Source organism: Papio anubis, chromosome 11, assembly GCF_008728515.1.
Source record: "Papio anubis isolate 15944 chromosome 11, Panubis1.0, whole genome shotgun sequence".
In the NCBI taxonomy this organism is placed as follows: domain Eukaryota; kingdom Metazoa; phylum Chordata; class Mammalia; order Primates; family Cercopithecidae; genus Papio; species Papio anubis.
This window is the reverse complement of record NC_044986.1, coordinates 58,215,903-58,242,835: the sequence shown is the minus strand read 5'-3', so window position 1 is coordinate 58,242,835 and position 26,933 is coordinate 58,215,903. Positions and strand designations below refer to the sequence as shown.

General features: G+C 40.0%; 1 protein-coding gene across 8 annotated transcripts in view; it reads right to left on the bottom strand.

Annotated features, from left to right (window-relative positions):
• The window catches only part of ARID5B (AT-rich interaction domain 5B), a 192,485-nt gene that overhangs the window by 37,100 nt on the left and 128,452 nt on the right, over positions 1-26,933 (bottom strand). For 6 of the 8 annotated variants that reach the window (XM_017963014.2, XM_017963016.2, XM_031652215.1 and 3 more), the window contains 3 exons: positions 9,495-9,607; positions 3,165-3,369; positions 1,178-1,230 (listed from right to left, as the gene is read on the bottom strand). In XM_017963014.2, coding sequence (XP_017818503.2) covers positions 1,178-1,230; positions 3,165-3,369; positions 9,495-9,607 — 371 coding nt within the window. Of the gene's footprint in view, positions 1-1,177; positions 1,231-3,164; positions 3,370-9,494; positions 9,608-11,019; positions 14,853-26,933 lie in introns of those variants that run through there. The other 2 variants (XM_003903913.5, XM_031652216.1) reach the window with 2 other exon arrangements.

Genomic DNA, 26,933 nt, shown 5'->3' with positions numbered 1-26,933 from the left:
CACATTTTATATGTAGTCCATGTATATTTCTTTATAAACATGTGTACATACCCCATATATGAAACATATTACAAGCACATATTACTCATACCAAGAATTTTTAGTCAGAATTCATAGCAGATAGCTCAACAAGTAAATACCAGATTATCTGAACCACATAATGCCTGTCTCCTCTTTCGCCATCCCAAGACCCACACATCAAACCATTATATCAGTCTGTGGAACAATGTGCTTTATCTGGCAAGAAGCACTGGTTATTGCGTTTGGGCTAAAATGAATTTCATTTTCTTGACTTTGTGTGTCTTACTGTCATTTTACTATGGTACAGAGATATCCCAGATTACTTCTTAGGCAATGAAAAAATAATTTCTTATTCAATTGCAAGAAGAAACTACACAACTTAATCTGATCATTGTGTGGAGGAGAAAATATTCCCAATGACGACATCTTCCTATGTCAATTGATTTTATTACAGATGTCATCTCTGTGGGCTATATTTATGCAGCTCTTTCTTATTTAAAGATTTTAATCTCAGTTTGTTGCTCTAATGTTTCATTGGTTCAAAATACATGCTGTAAAAATCCTCGGCCATCAAATTTTCCTGTAGGCTAAAAATAACCCATTGCTGTCAGTTAGAATTAGCTGATAAAGAGTGTCAGAGCCTGCTCTGAATAAGTTTGATAACTTCCTGTTTATGCAGCACTGACCCTTGTCTAATAAAGCTTCTTTGCCCTAGAATGAGAGGAGATCCTGCTGCATTCTATTCCTTAATGGCCAATACTGATTACTTTTGAAAGCCTTTAATACATTTCCCATATTAGACATGAACAGATGTCAGGTATGTTGCCAAGGGAAATTTCTTTTATGCAATCTTGGCTTGTTGTACAATAATAGCCCTTTCTCAACATGGGAAAAAATTACAGACCCAACTAATTTCCCTGACAGGGGAGAGTTACATATGTTTTCCACTTGTAGTTTTTATGACAAGTTTACAATTTTGCCAAACCTGGAACTAATTGGGACTGTTTCCAAAGTGGCCCAATAAACCCCCAGAAGTGTAGAGCCATTTGAAAAGGCAGTCAGTGATGGTTTGCCCTTTCATGTTCTCCATTTTGGTCAAAGAGAGCGGAAAAGTTAGATTGCAAAATTATTTCATTTAAGTTGCTTAAACACTTACTGTTTCATATCCTCCCAGTTTTTGAGCAGCTTGAAACATAGTCCAAAGGTTAACTGTTAGAGGGACAATAAGTATTTAGATAAGCATTGCATTAACATATTTCCAAGAAATGTCAATTAAAACATTTTTTTTTTCAATGAGAAAGAGAAAAAAAAAAAAAGAAATACTAATGTACCCCAGAGAGCTAAGTTCTTAGGAAACAATTTGCCCAAAGGGCATTCAACAACAGAATCTATTATTACCACTTAAAACATTTCTTAAGAAACAGTCATAAAGCTACAAAAATGGTTCTACTTTTAGCATAAAGGCAAGAGTTTTAGTCCTACTGTCAGCAGCAGAGCAAGAGAAGCTAAATTAGGTGTCTTTGGGAAAAAGTGTGGGCTTTCAAAACTGGGGTTGGTCTTGCTCAACCCTTAGAAAGAAGTCACTGATTAAACAGTAATATATAGAGCTTCTCTCAGATAAGAACTCTCCATAATCAATAAATAACAGCCACTTGAATATATGATTACCTTCTTAATAGAAAGTCTGATGGCGGCACTGTATTAAAGGATCATACAGTATTTCACCAACATATGGTGGCTGGCAGTGAGTAGCAAAACAAGTATTTCACATGGAGGCCACAGTGATACAACAGGTAAAAGGGAAGGAAGACATTCATTCAGAGAGGAATTGAGTAATGAACCCACTTAGTCCCCTAACTGGCCTGTGTGATGTTGCAAATATATTTTTTTCAAACAGATTTCTCTTTGCAGAGTTTGTATATGTTTATGCTCTTAAACAACTATACCAAATCGCCAGCAACCCTGTTCATTTATACCAAATACCATGGAATGGGACTGCTATGGATTTGATTCTTTTACATGAGGGGAAAATTGAACTTCAAGTGATTCCTTGGTGAGGGAAATGAAGAATAAAATGATTTTTTTTTTTAAAGGCTCTTTGACACAACATGTTCGCAAAGCCTCATTGAACCTTACACTACTTCAGAGCTATCAAGAGCCCTGCCTCGGCCTTGATTTAATCTGAACCAATGCATAATGCAACAAAGCTGTTCATAGTACATTAATTTTACTTCTATTTCAAGCAACCAGTTTTCAGACAAACATTGTAATCATTCGTAGTTATATAAGTTTATAATGGCTGCGAGTGTTCTCTTGCAATCAGTGCCAATTGCTATTAGGTATGTAAATTGTTATGTAAAACACACAGGTTTGACATTCTTCATCAAAATGACACATGTTTTTAATCTAGGAAGATACGTTTGGAGAAAATACTATTTCAAGCCAGAGGCTCATCGCTTTGTGCACCACTAAATCCAGACAGAGGCAAAATATATATTCAGTTGCAAAATCAAGGCAGGATCTGAATTTCTTCTCTTTTGATTTGGAATTCTGTTCGGCTATGAGTTTCCCATTCTCCTTACAAATACACTATGACATTTACATTTAAATGTACATGTCAAGGTAATCCAAAATTAGGCCCCCTGTTCCAATCTGTCTATTTATTGTTTTCTCTGAAGTTGGATTTTTTAATCTTTTAACACATTTGGGGCTTAGGAAATGTGTTTTCTCTTCGTGGTTCTTTTGTCCATCTTTAAATGTCCTCCTTTTAAAAGCTGTTTTTTTTCACAAGCAACATCTGTGCCTGATAAAGCTACGTCATATTATTATCTCACAAGAAAGGCGTCACAGACACTCAAGATTGACAAAACAGAAAATGAGAAACTTTCAACATGTCTATTTCCAGTCATAATCAGTGGATTCAAGCCTATAAATATCTCACTGCAACTGTCCCAGAAGGGAACAATGTAGCGGAAAAAGGCAGGGAAAAAATTCTTGGCTTGGAACATTTATGGATTTAGTATAAACAGAGAGCACTATCCCCAGATTAGGATTTCAACATAATCCTGAGTCAAAATTATTTTTTCCAATTCAAAGAATCTGAGCAGCTCTGATAATTCAGAAACGAAAACAAGTATACTCACTCTGTTTAAAACCTAAATAGGGTATTCGTTCTATCGGCGTTTTCCTTTCTTTCATGTATTTATAAAGTGCCACCAAGAAGGCTTGTTCATCTGCCCTGCACTCTTCACCAATGGCAACCTTTGGTTTTTCTTCATTGGAGACTTTTTTACAGTTATTATGGTTATTCTTCGGCTTGGTCAAGGCTGACCTGGCCTCACATTTCACCTGGAAAAGGGAAAATATGCCACATCAGACGAGGCACAGCCCTGGGATGCTTACCAAGACAGAGCTAGTGACAGAGCCAGCGACACTTTTCAGTGAGTGCTAAGGGTGAACCAGTAAATTATCCCTGCTTTTAATAGCTTTTCAGAGGCATCACTGAAGATGAATTGTCTGAGGCCAGGGGAAGTCAAATTTCTGTAAAGGGTAACATCATTAATATTGTAGGCTTCTGGGTCACACAGTCTCTGTTGCAACTATTCAACTCTAGTAGGACAGCAGGCATCATCAATATGTTAACAAATGGGTGTGGCTGTGTTCCAATAAAACTTTATTGACAGAAATTGCCAGCAAGTGGGTCACAGTTTGCCAAACTATGCCAGCTTCTTTCAGACTCCTGACAAGTATGTTGATGTGAAATGAGAGATAAGGCTTTGTATCTGGTAGAAACATTCTTTTGTCTCTCTATATTAATACATTTTATTTTCTTGAGGAGAAGCATCAGTTAATGTCCTTGAACAAACCCTGCCTCCTTAACAAAGAGTACCATATTTCATACTTTGTATCAAAATGAAAGGCAAGTCTATTCCTTTGTAGTAAACCATTCTTGTTGCTATTCTCTCCAGCAACCTTGAAAAACAAGTCAATACCAGCAGATGCTGGCATCAGCAATACCAGCAAGGCCTCTGCTGTTTGCCACCCAAGGGTGATGCGGGGGTACACCCTCAGTAGGAAACAAAGATCTCACTGTTTAATGAGGGCTTCTTGCTTTATCAGTCAGCTCTAAGAATAAGATGTTAACTTGCCACAGAAGAAAGAGTAGAGGTCAGCTAAAAACCCAAGAAGAGTGAGTATAAAGCTCCATAATTAAAAAATAAAGGGCGGTAAAGGCTCCAGATGTTCTTCCTTCCACACTGTAGGCAGATAGGGAACTTGGCATATCGAGCGGCTAACCTAACGTTCCCTCCTCACTGCCATGTTCTACAAGAGGCCTTTGATGGTCGTTAAATATAACGCTAAGTTGCTGAGCTATTTTAATTGTAAAAGGGGGAAGTACAAAGGGTCAGACTCTGAGTTCAAGTGCACCCATGGGGAATGTGTACATTCCAATATTCTTTACATCTCTGTAACTGACATCGGGAGAGAAGAGGGCAAGTGCTGGGGAAATGTTATGAATAAAAATGTCCCACATATTCTACAACTGTGTCTATTTCAGGATTTCGAACCCTTTTTCTTTCCCTGCAGCTCCTTCTTCCTAAGCATTTAGAACATAAAAGACTATGCTTATTTAGTAAAGGAAAGTGCATTCCCTGCAAGAGCTCCTCATTGCCTATTCTCTCAAGTGAACATACAAAGTTTAATCTCCTTCGACTGGTCCTGCAAAGATAAAACTTCCTATGAAACTGATTCAATGGGGCTTCTAGGTAAGATTTTAACTTTTAAGTGGCTGTGGAAACGGGACTAAAACAAGTTTTCCATGTAGATTTTGTACTCTGTAACATTATATTAAGGCGAACATCCTGTGATACTTTATGTTGTCATCATTTTTCACTGCCAAATTTTAGGCTGTTGGATCTAAAGTTCTGATGAAATCTATAATTTAATGGCTTCTTGAAATCATAACATCACTCCAGTTTTAATTTGTATTGCCTCCCACCCCTTCCTGAGTGTTTCCTGGGCAGCCAGGCTCTATTCTCAACGCTGTTTATGTGTTATTTCATACTCACAACCCGAATGAGGTAGTTATTATTTTCGTATTAGAAATGAGGAAACGGAGGGAGACAGGATGAGCAGCATGTACAACATCACAAGATCATGCCCTAGTTAGTAAGTGGGGAGCCTGGAATTTAAGCCCAGGCAGCCTTGTGGTTTTAAATGTTATACTCTTCTGACACTCTTAATACAAATATTAAATTGGTAATCAAAACAAACTTCCAATTAAAAAGCCTGTCTTATTACCAGGCATTATGAAGCCTACTACTTAGAAATGTGACTTATCAAATGAAAAGTAAAAGACAAATCTAGGGGGTTTCCAATGTGCCAAGGAGTTCCATTCCTTCTATTGTATATTGAGCAAAAGGGAAGGAAATCAGTTTTCAATTGAGCACCTACAATGAGTTAGATACAGTGCTGTGGGTTTCACATACTCTACCCTTAATGTTCTTAAGAATTGTAAAAGGGAGATATTTAGCCACATTTTACAGTTGAGGAAACTAGAGCTTAGTGAGGTCATGTATGGCTTGGAAGGGGCAGATCTTCTGGGTTTAGAACTCAGGTCTGCCCCGCTCCAAACCCCAATCTTGTAACATAAAGGAGTAGGTCTCTCAGGTTTGTGTATAAAACTAACAGAGTCTTAAATGTGCAGTGATCATGGGCCAACTACCTATATTATTAGGTCAGAAGAACCACTGTTAAAAGGAGAATGAGGTTTGAGCTCCTTGGTGTGTAGAGAGCTGCTTAACCCTCTTCCTCATCTGTGCAGAAACACTCAGAAACAGAAGGAAGACACAGAGGGGTGCACGAACCAGGTCCAAAGTAACCCAGACTCCCTGCTACATAGCAAAGGCTCCAAGTGAAGCCAGGCTGCTGCCTACTGAACTCCGTCCTGAATCTCAGTGGGCATGCGGCTCCTGGGGAGGCCAGGTACTTAGAACTAAACGAGCAGACAGAGGCTTCTTTTCTTGTTCTAGCTTGATACATTTTTTTTTCCCCAGTTAACATAAATGAGCTCTTTAGGGTATGATTCTGATTCTGGTTAGGACTAAATCAAGTTCCTTTCTATCTGTTTTTCCATTTACCCAAAGCATTCTCAGCATTGCTATCTATGAAATTATTACAGTGCAGGTGGTAGTAGAAATGGGAGCCAGTCTTCATGTTGACCTAAGAAAGCCCAGTGTTTTGATGGTGACAATTAATTACTAGATCTGTTTTTCCTGACCTGAGCACCATATACCTGTTGAGCTCACTAAGTGCTTTGGGGTTTCCAAAATGATTGAGGAGGTGCTAATTAAAGAATCAACATTTAACGTTTTCAATGATCCACCACCTATTTGATATTAACCACGTCCTTCCACGGGATTGAGTTATAACTAATCCAGCCTTCAACTGGGGCAGTGAGATGTGCTGAACCAGCAATACAAAAAGCAAGAGTTCTAATCTTGGTTTGGCTGCTAACTTGCTAGGTGACCCTCAGTTTCTTCCTTAGTAAAGCAAGTAAAGCAAAAATGATCATCCCTGGGAATAGTTCTGAGGACTAAATGAGTGGAAAAATATTGAAAATGATGAAAGTATCACATTTGTGAAATATAGAAAGTATGTTTATGATTTAAATGAACACACTTCCCACCAGAGTTTCCCTTTTTGTGTTCCCTTCAGAATATAAACCACCTGTAATATACTTCTGCCCTTCAGAAAATGCATATGGGATCTTAAAAATAATTTGCCTTCTGTCAATGAAGGCCTTTTATTAGGGTCCTATGCCAAGATTTCTGTTACAGATCACTCTGTGAAAGTCCTGGGCCTCAGGTCCACTGCTTTAAGATGATTCCAGAAAAAATGGCAGGATTTGGGCTGAACACAGTCATGAGATCTTCAAAGTATTGGTAGTTTCCTCCCCATGTAACACTTGCTATCTTTGGGAAGCCATGTAATTTTCTCTACCTTGGAAAACATGGTCTTGCAAAGCTAGTTTTCATGTTCTCATTGAAGGGGTGCCACGTTTTGATGGCGAGCGGCAAATCACTTGACTTATTTTTCCAGTCATGAATACAACAAACCCAGTGGGTCCCACTGTAAGAGTTGTGCTGTGTGGAGCTGCATGAAGTTGGTGCTTAGTTAGAAATGGTCTGTTTGAGGCACTTTTAAAAAGAAACAGTCACATGGGTCTCGGTCACAAAGTCAAACAGCTCACTGTTCTCTAAGATGCTGCTTCCAGTTCAACAGATGATTAGGTGGTCACAGACTTATAATCTCTACTGTAGTGTTTCATGAGAAAAGACCACATGAAGGCACACATGCTTTTTAATGACTGTCCTTGTCCCAGATGTGGCTTGTTCATTCTGCAGGGATTTTACATCTGTCTGTTGGTGCCAACGGACAAGCTCGTCACACTTCATACCTACTGATCTTTTTGCTTAAGTGGTCTTGCCAGACCCACTGGAAGTGGCCAAGGCATGACTGTAATCCAAGACTCTGAAAAGAGCCAAGCCATTAGACCAGTCCCTAGGAGCTGACTGCAGCATGACATTCATCTGTTCTCCACTGAACACCAACGGTGGAAGAATGATCCATCTCTTTGTAAAGATGCTGATGGGCAGCACTGTTGCAGGGGTGGGGTAAAGGTGTCACTTAGAAAACCCAGGACTGACTTCTATCCTTCCTGTTAAGAAGTCAGTGAACATCAAATACAGCCCATCTCTACAGCAGGCTCTTGTTCTTCTCGGCTTTGTGAACCCAACAGTGAGTTCTGAGCTGCCTTCCATGGAGAGAAACATTGGAGATCTGTTCCTTCAGATCAATTGTACAAGTTCTGTAAAATTCCGAGAGGCATAAGGATGGTGGTGGTGATTCCACGTGGCATGGAAAGGAGCTTTATCCTGCTGGGCTCAGGTACAGAATATGCTGCAGTAAACACATGCTGTCAACCAAGAAGGATGGGCTGGGCACCAACAGAAGGCATGGGCAGTGCAAGCTCTGCTGAATGTTACGGTCTTAAAACCTTCTTGCTCCATTCTGCAGGATCTTGCAAACTACATAGTAGGGAATGAACTGTTCCTGCTGACATCCTTCAAGACGATGGAAACCAAAGTCCTAGGTAGACAGTTCTAGTCTGTTCTAGGTCTGAGGTGTCCAACTCACAAGAAAATGTCATTCATGGTATCCATGTGGAGTTAACTAGCAGAAAGTTGAATGTGCAGAACAAAAATAACTTTAGGGAAAGAGATTTGTTTTCAGCCAGAAAATGGAAAATACATATTGACACTAGTTGATCTCTTCTTAACCCTTTGGAATCTTAGCAGTATTTAGAAATTCTAAGCAAAAAGTCCTTAGAATTTCCTAATGAAACAATGATACTTAAAGATAAAATTTTTTAGAATATGAAAGTCTAAGATTTACTTCATTACACTGGAAAGAAGGTAGAGTACATGGCAGAGAAACAGTAGATTGTCAACACAGAACTGAATTCATGTTTTTTTTTTTTTTTCTACATCAGACTCTTCCAAATTCACCACTAATCAAAATGGTCCCATTTTCAGAAGTTTAGTTCTTTGATTCTTTCATCTGAAAACTGGTGTCAGCTGAAATCTGTTCTTCAATTAAAATCCTAAAGGGACTATTGCTGTCTTTAGCACAAAAATAACACCTAAATGCAGTAAACAGAACCATGGAAATCTGACCCAAGCCCACAGAAGTCAGAAAGGTAAGTCTAAAAATATAAAGTGATACTTTACCCTTTGTTGTGCTAAATACTTTAGGCATGCACTTTCAAGATTCCAAAGAATGCTTAGGCAAAAAATGGACCTGGGTCCTGAACAACAGTGTAGAATTTACTTTCATTCAGGATTAACAGAGATCTTTAAAAGTATATAAATGCTTGTAGGCATATGTATACATCTAAATATTTTGCTATGTATCTTTAATTTTAGTCTAATGTAAATTAGAAGTGACTTTGAAAAATACATAACTAAAATGATTAATTCTAGCTATTTCTAATTTCATCCTCTGTTAATCTCCAAAACACATTTAGATGAACACATTCAGAAAGAGGACGGTTCAGCTGGTCTATTTTTGACACAAGCAGAGTAAACTATGTCATTGTGTCACCCACTATGAAATCTCAGCCTCAATGACGTGGGTGCTTAATCATCTGTCCTTTACTCATAACAGGCCAAACTGGGAGGTAGGAAGTCTTTCTGTTGACTAATCAAAATGCCTACCTCCCCCACCCCACAGCAACCAGGGGGAAGGGAGGTGGCAGGAACAGGCACAGCATAGAGCTTCAAAAGCTCTGAATACCAAAGTCAGATGCTGAATTGAAAACTGCCTCCAAGACACAGGCACAGAGAGATAAAGAGAAAAAGCAAAAATAAAAAGATGCAACGAAATGAATACCGTGGAGTGAATGACCGTACCTTGGCAACGGCTTTGCCATCGGAATTATTGTTGGAATCCTTAACACCACTGAATGAATCTCTTCTTTGTGGGCATGGTTTCTTTTTGCGTGGTCTGCCTTTAAGATTTGGCGCTGAAAACAAATGGAAAACAATTGATACACATTTTCATTTGCATGGGTTTCTTTATTAAAGACCCAGAATCTCACTACAGTGATCCCTTCTAATTGTTCAGAGAAATGTACATATATTGGCAGGCAGCCCTCATTATTACACGCTTCTCTCTCTGAATGCTTACATATTGGTAGAGTGAGTATACATTTCTGTACATATCTCCCAAAGCTAATCTATTTAGCTTTAACATGTCTAATTAATATAAGTTACACGAAGCTCTTAGCTCTAAAGGATCATGGTAAGAAAAATATCCTTCCACATTGTTGGACAAGAAGCATTTGGGGCTGAAAAACTGAGCCAGGCTTTGAGCTCAATCTTTGGTTTTTGTTTTGTATCTTGCTTTCAGAAACCTAAGTGACATGCCTGCCCTTATGGTATCATAGTAATGAAATGTTGAAAACATCTCTTTTACAAAATATTCAGAGACAAGGGCATTCTCTCAAATTACCATACAGATAAGTAGAGAGATAGCTAAAGAGAGAGAGGCATTCACAACAGCAAGCTGGAAAATATTATTACATATATTTACTAATAATACCGCAACCAGCATGTTTCAAATCTCAACAAATCTGGCAGATACATTTAAATCAGCATGCTCTCTTTTCCTTTTCAATATATTTTTATGAAGATCTTCAGGCTTATTTAAAATAACATCCAAAGATTACACTGGGGTTAGCTTGATTCCATGGGGGTTACACTTTTGAAAAGACAAGATACAAATCAAAGTTCTATTTCATCCTTGATGCTGAGCAACTTGGTTCCTTTTAAGATCTATACAGAAAGTCGGAGGAAAGGCTGCTGTTTATTGAGAGCTATGACTATCCGGCATCAGCTTTCACATTTAACTTCATCAGTCACCCAAGTCAAGCAAAATTAAAAACAACCAACTAACCAACCAACCACTTCAGAACGACTCCAAGCTAATGAATTACACCCTAAACAATTTTGTTCAGACCTTTCAAGGTACCCACACTCTTTATTACTTAAGGAGTGATTATGACAATGTCACATCTAAACAACATGAACCTTCTTAACTGTTGTTAATCTTACTTAGGTAGTTAACCAGTGGTTTTAGGGCATTTTTACATTGTACTCATTTTACAAACACAATTAATCCTACTAATTTGATTTTCTCCTCCGGATAACAGTTTTACTGTTGGTAAAAGCTCAGTAAAGCAGAGCTGCCTTTAGAATCAGAGAGGCAAAAGTTTAAAAAGAGGCTTTAGGGCTTAGGATCCCCTTCCCACACCCGCTCTCTCCTCTCATTCCCCTAAACGCTGCTCTGAAAGTCCATCCCAGAAAGCCAGCCTGGAATTACCAAAGGTAAACAAGCTTATAAACAAAAATCAAGCAAAGAGAAAGTAGCGATTACCCATTCCAGTCGACAAACATCTGCCTGACTGATGTCTGTGCTCATGAAAGCTACAGCATGTGACTGCTCCCCGGCCACATCCCTGGAAGTCTCGACTTGGTGTGGATGTCAGCTTCCCTCCGAATGTGAGCTGCGAGGCTCAGCACTCTGCTTACAACTCCCCTCCCCCGGCAGCTCCATTACTCATGTAAACACACAGCAGTGACTAGCACCGAGTGTGTGGGATGAGCCTGAGGACTTTGCTGGAGTTGCCAGACTGGCAGGGAGGGCTCTGCTCTCTCCACCTCCCCGCACGGGGTTGGTGATTTCATCCGGCCTGTTTTGTGGATCCTGACCTCTTGCTCCCCTTGTCAGAGCACGATGCCACGTTCCATGAATTTGACACGGTCCGCAGCCTGGAGCCAGGGCATGGACTGTTTGTTTGGTTTAGAAGACTTTGTGTAGCACAGAAGTGTTTCCACAACTGACCCAAGTGTTAAGACTTTAATGACCACGAGGGAAGGATGTACTTTCAAGTCCCTTATCAAAATAATAGCTGAGCAGAAAGCTGACAAACAGAACTTGGGGTAGCAGGTCTGAGGCATTTCATTAAAACAAACAAAACAGTATCCCCTCTGTTCTAAGACTTGTTACTATGATCTTCCCTTCCTAACATTTTGGCGAAAAGCACTTAAACCTAAAAGGCATTTATTTCTAGAAAAGCTTTCAAATCCCAAAGGTCTTTTCGATAGAACTTGCATTGAACATGCTGTGTTTAAAAAAAGGCATAGGTTCCGGGAACTGACAAGAAGTCATCCCCAAACTGGGTTTATTTTCTCCATTCTTTGAGCTGTTTTCAGAACCCAGAGAAGCACATGTACTCCCCCAGCAGATTCTGAGAATTACAAATTTAGAACAGACTAGCACCTAATATTCTGGTCACACAAACGTAAACTCTAAATGGGATTTGATCAAGAGAAAAAGCCCTTTGTTCTTACTAAGGCAAGTACTTCAGTATTTCAGGTATGGTTAGGCAAATCTTACCAGTCACTCAGGGCTTAAAATCAAATTCCTCTCCTACTCTCCCCTCTGAACTTTTTTTCTCTCCTTCCCTTACGGAACATTATCACTGTACTCCTTGTACTTTAGCTGTGGTTTCTGGCATATTATTATACTAGACTGGAGAATCCTTAAGGGCAAGACCCTGTGGGATGTGTCTTTTATCTGCCCAGCACAATACCCAAAAGGCAGCATTGCATAACACGTATTTGTTGAATGAAAAAGTGACTAATGGAAATAAATACGTCCACATAGTGTTCTTTCCTGTCCTCATAGACTGATCCCGCCAACCTCACACGTGGTATACTTGTCACACTGGGCACTTGTAAAACTGCATTCACCTTTACTACTTATGTTTATGCTCTGCAAACATAAACCGGTGACTTGAGGTTGCACTGGGAATGGAGACAGGAAACGTAAGGCCTTTGGTATCTCAGTAAGGCTATAATCTAGTCCCCACATGCAATGCACAAACACCCTGACGAGCACAAATATTCAAAGTACAGGGGGAATGGAGCACAAAGGACTGGGTAGGTGCCCCTGCAATCCAATCAGAGACCTTTTGGATTCAGAAGACTCCAGGTAAAGTTTTGGTATTGAAGGGCTGGCTTTGGGGACAGCAAACACTCTGGTCCCCAGGCCACATCTTTTTCCCTCTAGAGTCATAATCCGTCATTTGCTAGGTCAGTGAGTGAAAACAGGTGCATTATGGTGTGCTGGTGGGCAGGAGTGGGGTGGGTCTGTGGACTTTAATTCACTTATGGAAGAGACAACCCCACCTCCTTCCAGCCACTCTGCGAGGACCTATACCTGCCCTCTCCTTGAAAGCTCAGTGCTATGTACTTACTGACAGAACCTAAATCCTAAGACTCCAGAATTAGACCAGCTCTTGTTCTTTAGGTGAGACAGATCTCTACCAAGAAAAAGCTCTGCTAGGGAGAGAGCAGTACCCTTACTGATGGCATATCTGGCTCCAGTCAGTTTTATTAGAAAAAAAAATAAGTGCAAAGCAATAGACGTACTGTTACTTTTACGTGTGTATATAATTCACTGGCCTGGCTTATCACAGAGTTCAGTAAATGCTCTTTGCATGAATGTTTTCAGTATTATACATGAATAATACGAGTAGCTAAGTGAATAATAATAGTAGCTAACCATTTCTGAGCACTTTCTCTGTACAAGTCACTCTTCTGAGTGCTTTGCATACAATAACTGCACTAAAACTCACAGCAAGCCAAAGAGGAAGGCATGATCCTTATCCCCATCTTACAGACCAGGAAACTGAGACAGAGATGAAATTACTTGTCTCCGACCATATAAATGGTTACTGGTAGCAGAAGGATTTCAACACAGGCAACTGGACTTTATCCAGAGCCCCTGCTTTAAGCAACTTATCTCTGATAGACACACATACAGACACACACACACTGCCTCATAATGAAGTATTCATACTAACTTGGGCTGGCAGTCACCAGGAAGCTCTCCCCAAATGAAAACACTCAAGTACTACATAGCATGAGGGTGCTGCAGCCCACCCCAGACAGGAAACACTGTCCCACAGACAGAATTGACAGCAAGTGGGGTCCCCATTAGTCTTGACCCAGCAGTAGGTGGCAAGACTTCCACTAAGGCCAATGAAACTTAGTCGGAGAGCCCTACATATTACCCCCCTAACCAGTGGGCCACTGACTCTTCTGCCTAATCAGTGAAAGATCTCTGTGGTTTTAAAAAAAAAATCTTTCCCCTCTGACTGCCCATCTGTTCCTCTTACTCAGTGCCAAGAAATTAACAACTATTCACCTTTGTGAAGTCACTGCTATTTCTATAGGTGTTAATCCTCAGAGAATCAAGCTACCTCCAGAGCTCTAGGCTACTCTGACAGCTAACCCATGTTTTTTTTTTCCTTTTTAAACGCCTTCCAATATTAATGAATTATAGTCTATTTTCTCAACAATATAGCAAAACAAGTTTGTTTTCCTTAAAGGATCTAGAAGCTCAGAGTTGCAGACAATTTGTTTATATATTTATTTCACTATGGGTTCACACAAGTTACATGGCAGGGCAGTGCAGGTGTGGGAAACTTTTATGTCAACCCCAACTCTTACAATAATAATAATAAAACAAAGGGAAATGTAACCATTTACTGGCAAAGTAAATTGCTTTTGGCTTAAATGTTCCTGTTTTTTTCTACTGTGTTCTTCCTGTCATGACCGTCTCTTTTTTTTAATAGCATTTATGCTCTTGGAAATACCACGAAGATAGATAAACTGCTATAAAAGCTGGATTGACTCATCAGTTAACAACTCTTCCTTCCCATTTTGCAGAGAGAATTTTGTTGCCAACACAGCTACATATTCTCTCGAGAAATTCTTTGTGAGCTTCCACTGAAGAGATAGGACTTGCTTGTTGGTAGGGACTGGAATCAGGGGAATGGAAAACCAGCACAATTTTCCTAAGACTTTAACCCCCGAGGTCAATGTCTAGAGAAGTCGGCAGAGCGTTAACTCATTCGATTTGCAAGTTGTGTGTGTCTTTTAAACATGAGCCAGAAAACAAAACTCCACTGATCATAGTATTAGGGTAGACAAACATTGTTCTATGTATAGTATGCGTTACTGATAATACCCTGCATTTCTGTAATGCTTTTCCTATGAGGATATCAATTCTCTGGTACATTTTCTTTACAGACAATAATCTTAAAATACCGGCTGGGCATGGTGGCTCATGCCTGTAATCCCAGCACTTTGGGAGGCTGAGGCGGGTGGATCACGAGGTCAGGAGTTCGAGACCAGCCTGGTTCACATAGTGAAACCCTGTCTCTACTAAAAATACAAAAATTAGCCAGGTATGCTGGCAAGCACCTGTAGTCCCAGTTACTCGGGAGGCTGAGGCAGAAGAATCTCTTGAACCTGGGAGGCGGAGGTTGTGGTGAGTGGAGATCGCACCACTGCACTCCAGCCTGGGCAGGCAACAGAGCAAGACTTAGTCTCAAAAAAAAAAAAAAAAAAAAAAAAAAAATCGCCAGAATATCTGGCTTGGTGTATTACTTTTAGGGGGGGGGGGGGGGGGAGGAGGAGTAACCTACCCTAATTTAGTTATTATCATTTACGTGTTCTATTTTCAGTGTTTCCCTTTTAACTATTTAGAAACTTCCTCTTTCATTACAACAAAAATAGAAAGAATGTTTTTAAAGTTATTAACGTATGAGTAAAAGACTTAGAAACCAAGAATGGCAGAAGGCTTGATCAAAGCCATTCCTAAAATTTATGGGTGTAATAAAAGAAAGGCATTTCACAGATAATCTCTTACAGAATTTCAGTTTTCAAATATGTGGGGGGACAAAAGAAAACTAGAAGCTCTCAGACCTCATTTTGGCTTTCACTTAAAGCCAATATTTAAAAATTCATAAATAAATCCCTGAATTTTTTATTTCAAATCCACAGTTATATTTCATATAGTGACCATTGGTATTAAACTTCTATTCAATTGTTTGAACCTTTCTACAAATTCGCAAAACACTGATCACATATGAATTTAGGAAATATTCAAGTTTATTTTTATTCTGGTTTCCCAAAATCAGTCTTCCACACCCAACAGAAATGCTTGAGAAGCAATTGTATTGTCTGAGATATAAACACACTGGGCCATTGACAAGCACAACTTGATCCTGCAGGACTTTCTAACTCTGATGATGAATTTTAAACAATAGACATGGAAACACAATACTGCAAAAGTTTTATTATTTGGTCATTGTTCTGACAGTTTCCTCTTAAGAGTAATTATTTTTTCTCAAATAAAGGCATTAAAAAGATGAAGCCCTGGTGGTGGCTCATGACTGTAATCCCAGCACTTTAGGAGGTGGGAATATTGCTTTAGGCCAGGAATTTGAGACCAGCTTGGGCAATGTAATGAGACCCCTGTTTCGATGAAAATTAGCTGGGTGTGGTGGCATGTGCCTGTAGTCCTAGCTACTCCGATGGCTGAGGTGAGATGATCATTGGAGTTCAGGAGTTTGAGGCTGCAGTAAGTCTAGACTGTGCCAATGCTCTCCAGCCTGGGTGACAGAGTGAGACCCTGTCTCTTAAAAACAAGCAAACAAACAAACAAACAAAAAATGCAAATGAGCCCAGAGTCTGGAACCCAAACTCTAGGGCCAGCCAGATTTAAACACTTTCCACATTCAAATGTCATCAAGACCAGAAAACCCCAAACACTAATGGATGGATGTGCCCTAGAGAAATTTTACACTCATCACACTGGATATCATGCGATATGAAGACCTGGACTTTGAATTTCAAAGTGTGCTTTTGCCCAAGTCATACCCCTACACTGCTTGAACCACAAACTACAATTTAACATTTCCAATGAACTCTGCTCTCACAGAATCCGTCCTTGTTCTTTCTCCCAGAAGGGTGAGCAGTTGTGGTGTTAGAAAGAACATTAAAAAAAAGAAGAAGAAGAAGAAGAAGCTGGCTTTATATGAGGTCATCACTTTGCCTCTTTGTCAAAATCATTGAGAGCCCCAAGAGTCACTAATGAGAGTAATGTATTACTGCCTTTGTTAGACCTGGATTGCTTGGGCAGTTTAAGTCCAAAACAGCCATGGACTTCATTGACTGCTCAACAAACCATGTAAGTAAACACTTTTGTAATCCATTCCAAAACATGCCCAGTCTTACTCACTCTGTTTCATACTTGTGAATGCTGGAGTAATTATTAATGCTCCTGATCAAGGTTTTAGTAATTTCTTAGGCATGTGATTTGCATAGCTATTTCCTGATCTGCCTTCTCTCTCTGCCCTGGAGGTCTTCATTTCTCAGAAACACTTAAAAACACAGATTATTTTACTTCTACCCTTCCCCCAACCCATAAATGGAACAGGACTTCCTAGCTCATCTGTATTGCTAATTGGTTTGAAAGCATGTGACTCCGTGCATTCTTGCCATTAAAACACAAGCAAGCCTCTTTTGAAGTCAGCTTTACCAGCAGTGATAGGCAGATTTCTATCTTTGTTCCCCCACTGTGTCTTGAGGCAGGGGAGAAATGTAAATGATCACATGTTATTTAAATATTGTTCTGAAATCATGTAGCGAATTCCAAGGTAATATAAAAATGTTCTAGAAGTCTGTATAATAGGGTTGTCTACAAACACACTGGCAAAGAAGGGGATTATAGATGCTTTTCACTACTGTTTGAGAAACAAGGGGAAAATCTGGGAGCTGAATCTAGGAGTGAGGAGAGAGTCTGGTTTTTCAGAGGATTGATTCTCTAGGGGAAAATTCTGGGAATAGGAAAAGAGATTGAAATCTATGCCAGACCTTTCCAACTCTCACCTTCTCTCTGGTCTATTTGGCTATCTATTCTTGGTGGAGGGTTCCCTTGTAAGAGGTGGAAGTGGTAGCTCATACCTGCTGTGCAAGAGCCTATGCATCTTTGGGATAATGGGGTCTATATAGCACAGCATGGACAAGACCACAGCCTAGGTTTTCCTGAGGATCAGGAGCCTATGGAAAGACTCCTTTGTCTTGGGATTCCACATATGTTTTCTTTTTTTTTTGAAACAGAGTCTCGCTCTGTTGCTCAGGTTGGAGTCCAGTGACACGATCTCGGCTCACTGCAAGCTCCGCCTCCCGGGTTCACGCCATTCTCCTGCCTCAGCCTCCGGAGTAGCTGGTACTACAGGCGCCCGCCACCACGCTCGGCTAATTTTTTTTGTATTTTTAGTGGAGACGGGGTTTCACCATGTTAGCCAGGATGGTTTCGATCTCCTGACCTCCTGATCCGCCCAAAGTGCTGGGACCACTGGCGTGAGCCACCATGCCTGGCCAGAATTCCACATATTCTATAAAGAGACATCAGGGCAGAGTGGACATCTTAGGACTTAGCTCGGTCCCTAAAGGTGTGCGGCAGTGCTATCTAGGAGGTGATACTGTACGCAAACGGTCTGATTTCTCTGCCCATGCCACCCACCAGGTAGCTGCAAGGTCCTGTCAAGTCACAAATTCAGCAAAACCAAAAGTGGATTCTCAAAATGCCATCAAGGCTCAAACTCCCACTTTCACATTTACCTGGCAACTTCTTTCTCCTATTCATCTCTCCAGATGCCGGGTGTCCATGAGCCATTTCCAGGCCCCAGGTTTCTCTCTCAGTGGAGATCAAGCACAGAAACTATTACAGTGAGAATAAGCATGTTGTTTCAATGCTATACTATGTATGTTTTTCTTATGATTTTGAAATAGCTCCTGTCTTCATTTTTTGAAAACTCTGCTATAAATACAGATTTAGTCTTTCTTGGTATGGTTCTATATAGTAAAAATAGAATATTAACAAGATAATTGTCTTTCTCTCTTAAGGCTGTTTAAGGATGCGCTCTGGAAACGTGTTTTAAGGCATTTTGATTTCCACAATTTCTGAAGGTTATACAGATAGAACCTCTTAAACAAAGAGAGTTAATTTTTTGTCTCTCTCTTTTTTCTTTTTGTTAAAATCAATAAAGCTGCTCATTCCAGTCTATGATTGATATGTTCTGTGGTGTTACTATTGAACATGACAGCACAGAAGTGAAACCAACATTTTTGTGTCAAATAGCCTTGTAAGAGCAGTAAATATCAGAACACTTTTTAAACTCATTTATAAACAGGACATTCTTGTTCAGCCATTTCTCCAGGTTTGGAAATGAGACAGTCCATTTCATCATTGAGGATAATTGATTTGCTACCCTCTCTACAGAAAACATTCCTCACTTGGAAATAAGTAAAAGAGATGGGTTGTTTTTGTTTTTGTTTTGGTGTGTATGTGGATTAACATGGAGATATTTAACTTATTGCATACTTGGATGCGTATGTCATGGGATACATTTTAGTATTTAAAAGACATACGCTTAAGAAACAGTCATTAAGTGATAGGCTCCCAATTTATTTTAAAAAGATCCAAAAAGGAATTTGTACAGAAAGGGGGCTTTTCACTCGCTTTGTGCTTTTATACCTTTCAGAAAGAATAATGTGAATAGTAGGATAGTCTCTTACTTAAAAGTAAAAAGATGACTATTTTTGGTTGTCTGAGATTCGGAGACATTTTTCTTTGTTCAGGCAAATCCCTCTCACCCTTCCTTCCTATGAGGGCATCAGTACCGTCCCCAACTAAGTACCTCAGTGGTCTCTGAGCTTCATTTGTTTGCGCAGGTACAGGAGCCAAGATACTGGAAAATGACTAAAAACTCTTCTGTGGTACCAAGAAACTCATGCAAACTCACAGATTGTATAGAGGAGTGTGCGTCTTGGAGCAGGGTGGGGTGAGGGTACAGAATGAGAAGAGAAAGGGGCCTGGGGTGGGCGTGGAGAGGCAGCAACAAGGTTCATCATACCTGGTGACATGTTGACTAAGTGCAGATTATAAGTCATGGGGCAAACTAGAGTTATCAGTCAATTGGAGGGAAGTTTGTCACACGATAGAGAAAGAGCACACAGATACCATCAGAAACCCTAACGTAAAGCTAACAGTGAACCCAGAAGAGGCTACAGCTTCTTCACATTTTTTCGGTGTGAGATAAAACATTTCTATGACTATTTAGAATTGCTGTGTCTGATACAGTCACTGCTAGCCACATGTGTCCCTTGAGTATCTGAAATACTATATGTCAAGTCCAAATTGAGATGTGCCACAGTGTAAAATACACACTGGATTTCCACGACTTAATACAACATAAAAGTAAAATATCTCATTAATAACCTTTTATATTGATTGCATATTGAAATGATAACATTTTGAATATACTGGGTTAAATAAAATGTATTACTAAAATTAACTCCACATGTTTCTTTTTACCTTTTAAAATGTGGTTACTAGAATATTTTAAATTACATGTGGCTCACATTATCTTTCTCTTGGGCGATGCTGGTTTAGTCAATAATTCAATGTTATGATTATAGATATGTTCTTGGAAATATGTGTTAAGGAGCAGACAGAACAAGATTAACATCTGAAACTAGAATAATCAGCAAAAGTCACGATTCAATGTTTCAATACATTTAAGATTTTATTCACTGTTATGGAGGGAAGTCATGTAAAAATGATATATATAGTTATATATATATTACACACATATATAATGTTATAATGGTATCTAAAAATTTTGCTGAAGCTGAGGTCTCTCCTCTGTAAAATTTAAATCTGGTAATCATTGACTCAAGGCTACTAAATGGCCCTGCTGAAGATGTTATTTCATTAACTTCCTTAACTAAGATGTCAAAGTAAATGTTAAGCTTTGACAACAGACTGGAGAAGAGACAGAAGGAGAGAGAGAGAAGGGAGAGAGAAAGGGGGGAAGGAACTAGCTAATTATTTATTTCATGACTTGTTCTCTCCTGCTGTCAATATGGGTCGGGTATAATGTAAGCCATTTTCATCATGCAGTACAAACTGAATAGGAGAAAATGGAGCTGGAGTGATTTTAGTTGCTTGGAAGTAGACACTTCTTAATCTCCAATTATTGAGTAAATTAATGGTCTGACTTTTTGAACATTTCATCTGAGAATAAATAGAGAGGTCAGTTATAGTCAGGCCTAAATACAGGGGCATAGCCTCATTGGCTTTGCCAACCTGCCTCAAGTGCCATTTATGACAAAATATGAGATTATTCATTGAAGACTGGCATTCCAATAAGCCCAGAAAAGTTGAACAGAACAAAAAGGTTTGAACTCTGGGGGCAGGGAGGAGATACATTTTTCCACAATCATTCTTAGCACCGAAAAACAATCAGGCATCACTGAGAAGGCGGCTGCCCAGTGCTCAGCTGGCCCTATGTCCCATCCTCCCAAACAACTTGTTACAGTAGCCAAAATCAAAGCTGATTCCCTCCACCTCCTCACTCTTTGATTCCTGTGGCAGCAGCAACACAGAAACCTAACTAGACATTAACAGCCCTCCAAACACTACATGCCAATCAAAAGGCTGGTAAAATGGGTTCCTATTGTAAAAATAAAAGAGCAACAATGGTGGAAACAGAAATAAGCTGAGGAAATATTTTCTTTTCTTAGAAGGTGGGAGTTGCTAGAGCATTTAAGGCAGTAGCATGCAGAAAGGCTTAGACCAAAATCTCTGCAACATTGACAAAATGTGCAATAAATATCATACATTCTACTGTATCATAATGCAGTAATTTTGATGAAATGATTTGGCGGGTTCAACCTACATCCTGTGAAGCAATCTGCACACCTCTGGTATGTTTCTGATATCTAACTATCGAAGTATTTGTCTTTGTCCTCCAAACTCTTTTATAGCACATAGTATGCATATTTCAGCATTCAACATTATTAACTCATGAGCAACTGTCAGTTGATGGTTATCTAACACATGGGGTCTGCACAAAAGGGATCCTTATTTGGGCAAAAGCTCTTGTCTGCACCAGTCTGTCTATATTTTCCCTCAGAATAACTTTATTTGGATTATTATTCGCTGTTAGTGGAAACTCGGAGGTTGCATGTGTGGCAATCGGAAGGCGGAGAAATAAATCCTTAACAAGTTCAAACACTTAGCTGATATTAAAACCATTTCTAGCTTTGTTAGCTGAAAGCAAACGCTCCATTGCCCTCTCGTGGTGAGTCGATGGGATGTGGTGGGACGATCAAAAAACCCCGCAGAAACTAACAAGAGAGTTTACTCCAATACAGGTGACAATATTCATCTTGAATAGAAACCGCCACAAATGACAACCTTATGTTGTTTTATATGTTTCAGAATTTACATTTTTCAGCCCTCTTACATGGAGATTGGACAAGGTGGGGTGGGTGGGGCCTGTAATATGGAAATTAGAACTTTGTCTTTCTGCAATACAATGACTGCACTCTATTTACAACCATAGCTGCTATATATGTGGCAAATTGATTTTTATGAGATTTAGAAACTTAAAAAAATCATGCTCACATTTTAAAAGCTCCTTTAAACCAAAAATAGACTGATGTTCCAACTGGTTTGGAATTATAGGAACCAAGGAAAGAAGTCTGAATAATTCCCTAATATGGAAGAAAAACTGTTTTGTTTTTTTTTTTTTTTAAATAAGGAACAGTTTGTTTCTGACAATAGGCAACATATGGAAACATGGAATTTATAGAACCAAGTATAGGTACAGAATTTATCTTTCTATATTCTCTAAAAATAAAATTTTATAAAATTCTGAACTCCAAATTTAATACTCAGTTACCCAATTGGGTATTTATCTTTTAAAAACACCATTTAAAATTTCTGCTGTATGCCTTTCAACAATTTCCTGCCTAACAGGCCCATCCCCAGAAAGCAAACAAACCTGGTATTAAAACAGACTGAAGAGCTTAAGAGAAAGCTGGGGGAGAAGTCGGGGCAAAGTACATGAGAACATAAACTACTTTTTTAATCTTATTACCAGTAAATGTACCATTTTTCTCTTTTATGTATCTTCTCTTCAGATAAAAACCACTCCTCCAACCAGCATTACAAAAATGCTCTGTATTTTTATAATACGATTTTAGGGGCAGATTAATCTCAAATTGGCTTTTCCACTCACACGTGGAAGTTCAGTTTTGCAACAACAGTTGTTTGATTTTGTCTTTGAATTAGCAAAGTTCGTAAAGTAATTTTACTATAAAATTAAACAGCTGGGAGTTCTTTAGCAAAACATGACAACTCTTGTTCTTCTTTGTACTATTGTGCAAGCTGAAATACCCTTTCTTTCATGTCTTTTTATTCCAAAATGAATTCCCTAGTTAGCCTTGTTTAACTTTAAGAAAAATAATAAAGAAGGGGGGCGGTTTTTGCTGACGTCTGAAATTCACAGGCTTTTAAGCAAAGGGCGTTTACACAAGGTGCGTTTTCAAAGGGCTTTTGTTTAATTCCTATTATGGAATGAAAAATGATATTCTGCCCCCATATAATGCCGATCCTTGTGTACAGCAAAGCTGTTGACAAGTGTTTCTGTGGAGCGGGACGTCTTATGCCGATTTTGCAGATGGGAAAACTGAAACATCTCTAAATGCTGAGGAAATATGGAACTAAGATGTTCGTAGAGGCTGGAATTAAATTTAGAATTTGACTCTTAGCCCAGGACTCTAACCATGTGAGGGCCCTAACTCTCTGGAATCAACAGAAGGGCAATTTTAAAACATTCTTTTGACATTATTAACCACAGCCTGGGGGCTCAGGGAAGTGAGTGGGGGAGGGCCTGGAAACATAATACAGAGCTGCTAGGTGACAGCCTCTTGCAACACTGCTAATACTTTGGATTACTTGATCCATATTGCCATATACTCTAGGAATATTCCGAGGCTTAGTGATTTCCTTTGTATCTTAAAAAATTAAGAGTCTAGATCCAAGGGCTAGTGTAGACTGCTTCTTAAAATATGGAGCCAGAGTCATGACAAGACAAATTGCGGAAAGTGGTTCTTGGCTTTTCACATGAATCTGGAACCAAAGATCACTGCTAAGAGTTGGTGAAACCATAGATGTTATGCCAGTAGGATTCATCATTGGAGTCATATATAAAATGATGGAATTCCATAGCTTTAGGAAAACCTCGGGCACCAGCTTGTCAGTCTCCACATCAGAAAAGGCAGGACCAGAGAGCCCGACACTTGCCCAGAGTCACCCAGTGAGTGGCAGAGCTACGATAGACCCTGGGTTCTGTTGCATGAGATCAGCAGCAGAGCCTTGGCAGCAGATGGCTTTTCAATGGCCCTGAATACCTCCACTTGGGTTTCTGCAGGGCGAGCTCTGCCATCCCAAGACCATGTTACTGAAACACACTTTCCAAGGAACTGCAATTAATAAAGTCAAATGGGAGCCGACAAGGACATTCCCACTGTGTTCAAATGCCAAAACATACAACCGAGAAAGCTCACTTGGAGCGCATGAAGTGGGGGTCCTTCTGGCAGGACTTCTGTGCACCATACTCCCAGCTGTTTGCTCAGACCCAAATGTGAGGGACTAGCAGCAAAACACTTGCAAAGCCATCAGGAAAGTGCTCTGGCATTGGGCGTCAACAACTGTTTTTTTTTGTTAGGCTGGGCTGAAAAACCAAAGGAGCCCTCCTCAGGGTGAGGAAGGGCTTTGGGAACTCAGGATCTCTGGGACCAAGAAGAAATGGACCACAGGCCACATTGCTAGGGAGCACTGTCCTCACCTTCTAGAAGTAACACGTGCCTCAGAGGTCCCAAGCACATTAAGAAGCTTAATACCTGTGTGCCTTTGTTCCTGGGCTTCCTCTGACAACAACATCTTTCCTTTTTTAGCTTTTCTTCCTCCTGCCCCAACTCCCCACTATCAAGCTTCCTTGGCCAGGTGCAGTGGCTCATGCCCGTAATCCCAACACTTTGGGAGGCTGAGGTGGGTGGATCACCTCAGGTCAGGAGTTCAAGACCAGCCTGGCCAACATGGTGAAACCCCATCTCTACTAAAAACACAAAAATTACATGGACGTGGTGGTGGGCGCCTGTAATCCCAGCTACTTGGGAGGCTGAGGCAGGAGAATCGCTTGACCCTGGGAGGCGGAGCATGAAGTGAGCCGAGACCGCGCCACTGCACTCCAGCCTGGGTGACAAGATCGAGACTCTGTCTCCCCCAGCACAGCCAAAAAAAAAAAAAAAAAAAAGCTTCCCTATTCTCCTTCATCTCCTGCTGGGTGGGAAAACCCTTGTCAGTACCTGTACAAAGTATGCTTTGGGTCGGCCGCGGTGGCTCACACTGAGACCAGCCTGGCCAACATGGTGAAACTCCGTCCCTACTAAAAAATACAAAAATTAGCTGGGTATGGTGGCAGACACCTGTGAGCGCAGCTACTTGGGAGGCTGAGACAGGAGAATCGCTTAAACCCATGAGGTGGAGGTTGCAGTGAGCTAAAACTGTTCCACTGCACTCCATCCTAGGCAATGAGTGAGACTCCGTCTTAAAATAAATCATAAAAAATTTGAAAAAACGCAAAAAACAAGCATGCTTTGATCCTGGCACCTGTCACCCCTGTACTGAAATCATCTGGTTAGTGTATCTCTCTCCCTTACTGCAGTCTGAAGAGATTATGTTGCTCTTGATCACTGCAGCATCATTATAGTAGGTGTTCAATAAACGTTTACTAAACAAATGCCTCCCTCTGTGTCATGTTTTGAAATCAGTGTCTGGTACTACTTACTAGAGTCTAGTAAATGTTTGTTAAACTGCACTGACTGCTCATCCCACTACAGAACATAAATGTCTCGAAAGAGGGCCAGGTGGCTAGGCTATCCTTGATGGTTCACCTTCCTATCTCCAGCACTTTCCCTAGGTCACGATCACCATTAATAAGGGGAAGACACATACACCGACATTGTAATGTCCACTATGTAACTCTGAGACCCAGCTATTGTCAAACACCTAAATACCGAACAGAAACCCGCCTTGTCTGTGGACACACAGATCTCACCTGTTTTGCCAGGACTCTCAAGCCCCCAGGGTCACTGGCTCTCCTAGAGAGCCCCTACAACAAGAAAAGGTCAGCAACACCTAAGAGAAAAAATTCTCCTGGGAAAGATGGCAGACTGCCTGGTGAGGATCCCTTTTTTAAGGAACACTATCTCTGCAGAGCTGCCTAAAAAAATGTGCCTACCGATGAGAGTTTGGGCAAATCTGTAATGTAGAGATTACATTTAAATTCCAATAAAGATTTTTAACAAAAATCAATAAAATAGGAGATTGATCTGCAGTTAAAAGTTCCTAGTAATGGGATAGCCTAGAAATTTCATAAATAATGCTTTTATCTTGATTACAAAATAATCCCCTGCCACAAAAACAAGGCAAATCAAGGTAGGAAATTGTTCAGCGGGAATTAAAATGTCACACTTTACACAGAATAAAGCATTGCAATCACCAGGGAAACACACATTGCAAATGTGTTAACACAAAATTACATATATCACTTAATTATATAAGCGCATAGCTCCTGAGTCACCCATTAGCTAAACATGTCAGCTGCGGTTAAATATATACATGCAATATTTTTAGCACAGAGGGGATGTAACTATGTCAGGCCTGGCACCATAAAGCCTGAGATGGCAAGTGCTATTAAACTGAGATGCAATCATGTTGAAAAGGAAACATTAACAAACAGCAGACAATTGAGAAGAAAATACAGTGAGCTTGTGTTCTACTACATGTGCTTCCAAAACCTTATATAACTATTCATTGTCTATTTCATCTGGCTTGCATCCCAGGTTTGTTCTATGCTATACTAATTTTATAATAATAAACTGTTATACCAGTTTTATGAAATCATGCACACAGAGAGGTTGCAGATGACATTATGTCTCATTATCTTCACCAGAAAAGGACATCATCCCGAAATTAAACATAGCCTCATGCAAAACCATCCGCTCCATTTAAAATGGCCCCTTGAGTTTGCTTCTGAAAAAAGATATGTCATCTTTCCTTCCATCATCACAGCACTGGTGAAGTTGGCAAAATTGCTGTTGGAGACCCAAGTTTCATAAGAAACTAGAGAGGGCATGGGCTTTGAGAGCAGGCAACTCTGTATTCACTTTATACATAAGGCAACTATGTGACCTTGGGCAAGTCATCATCTCTCTCAGGGCTGAATTTAAGCATTCATCAAGAGAATTATATACCCATCTTGAAACATTATGATGGGGAAGGAGTATGAATGAGGTAACATTAGACAACGTGGCTGGCACATTAGTTGGCACACTGAAGACACTAATAAATTATTATTATTATCACTATTATATGCACGGACACATGGAAGTAACATTAATACATCATTTCAAGCATTTCAAGAGACCAGCAGTTTGTTGGTGGGAGAGTTATTGACATTTTGGAAACACCTGAGCCCTCAGCACAGAGGTAAGCACCTTGTAGAGCCCCGG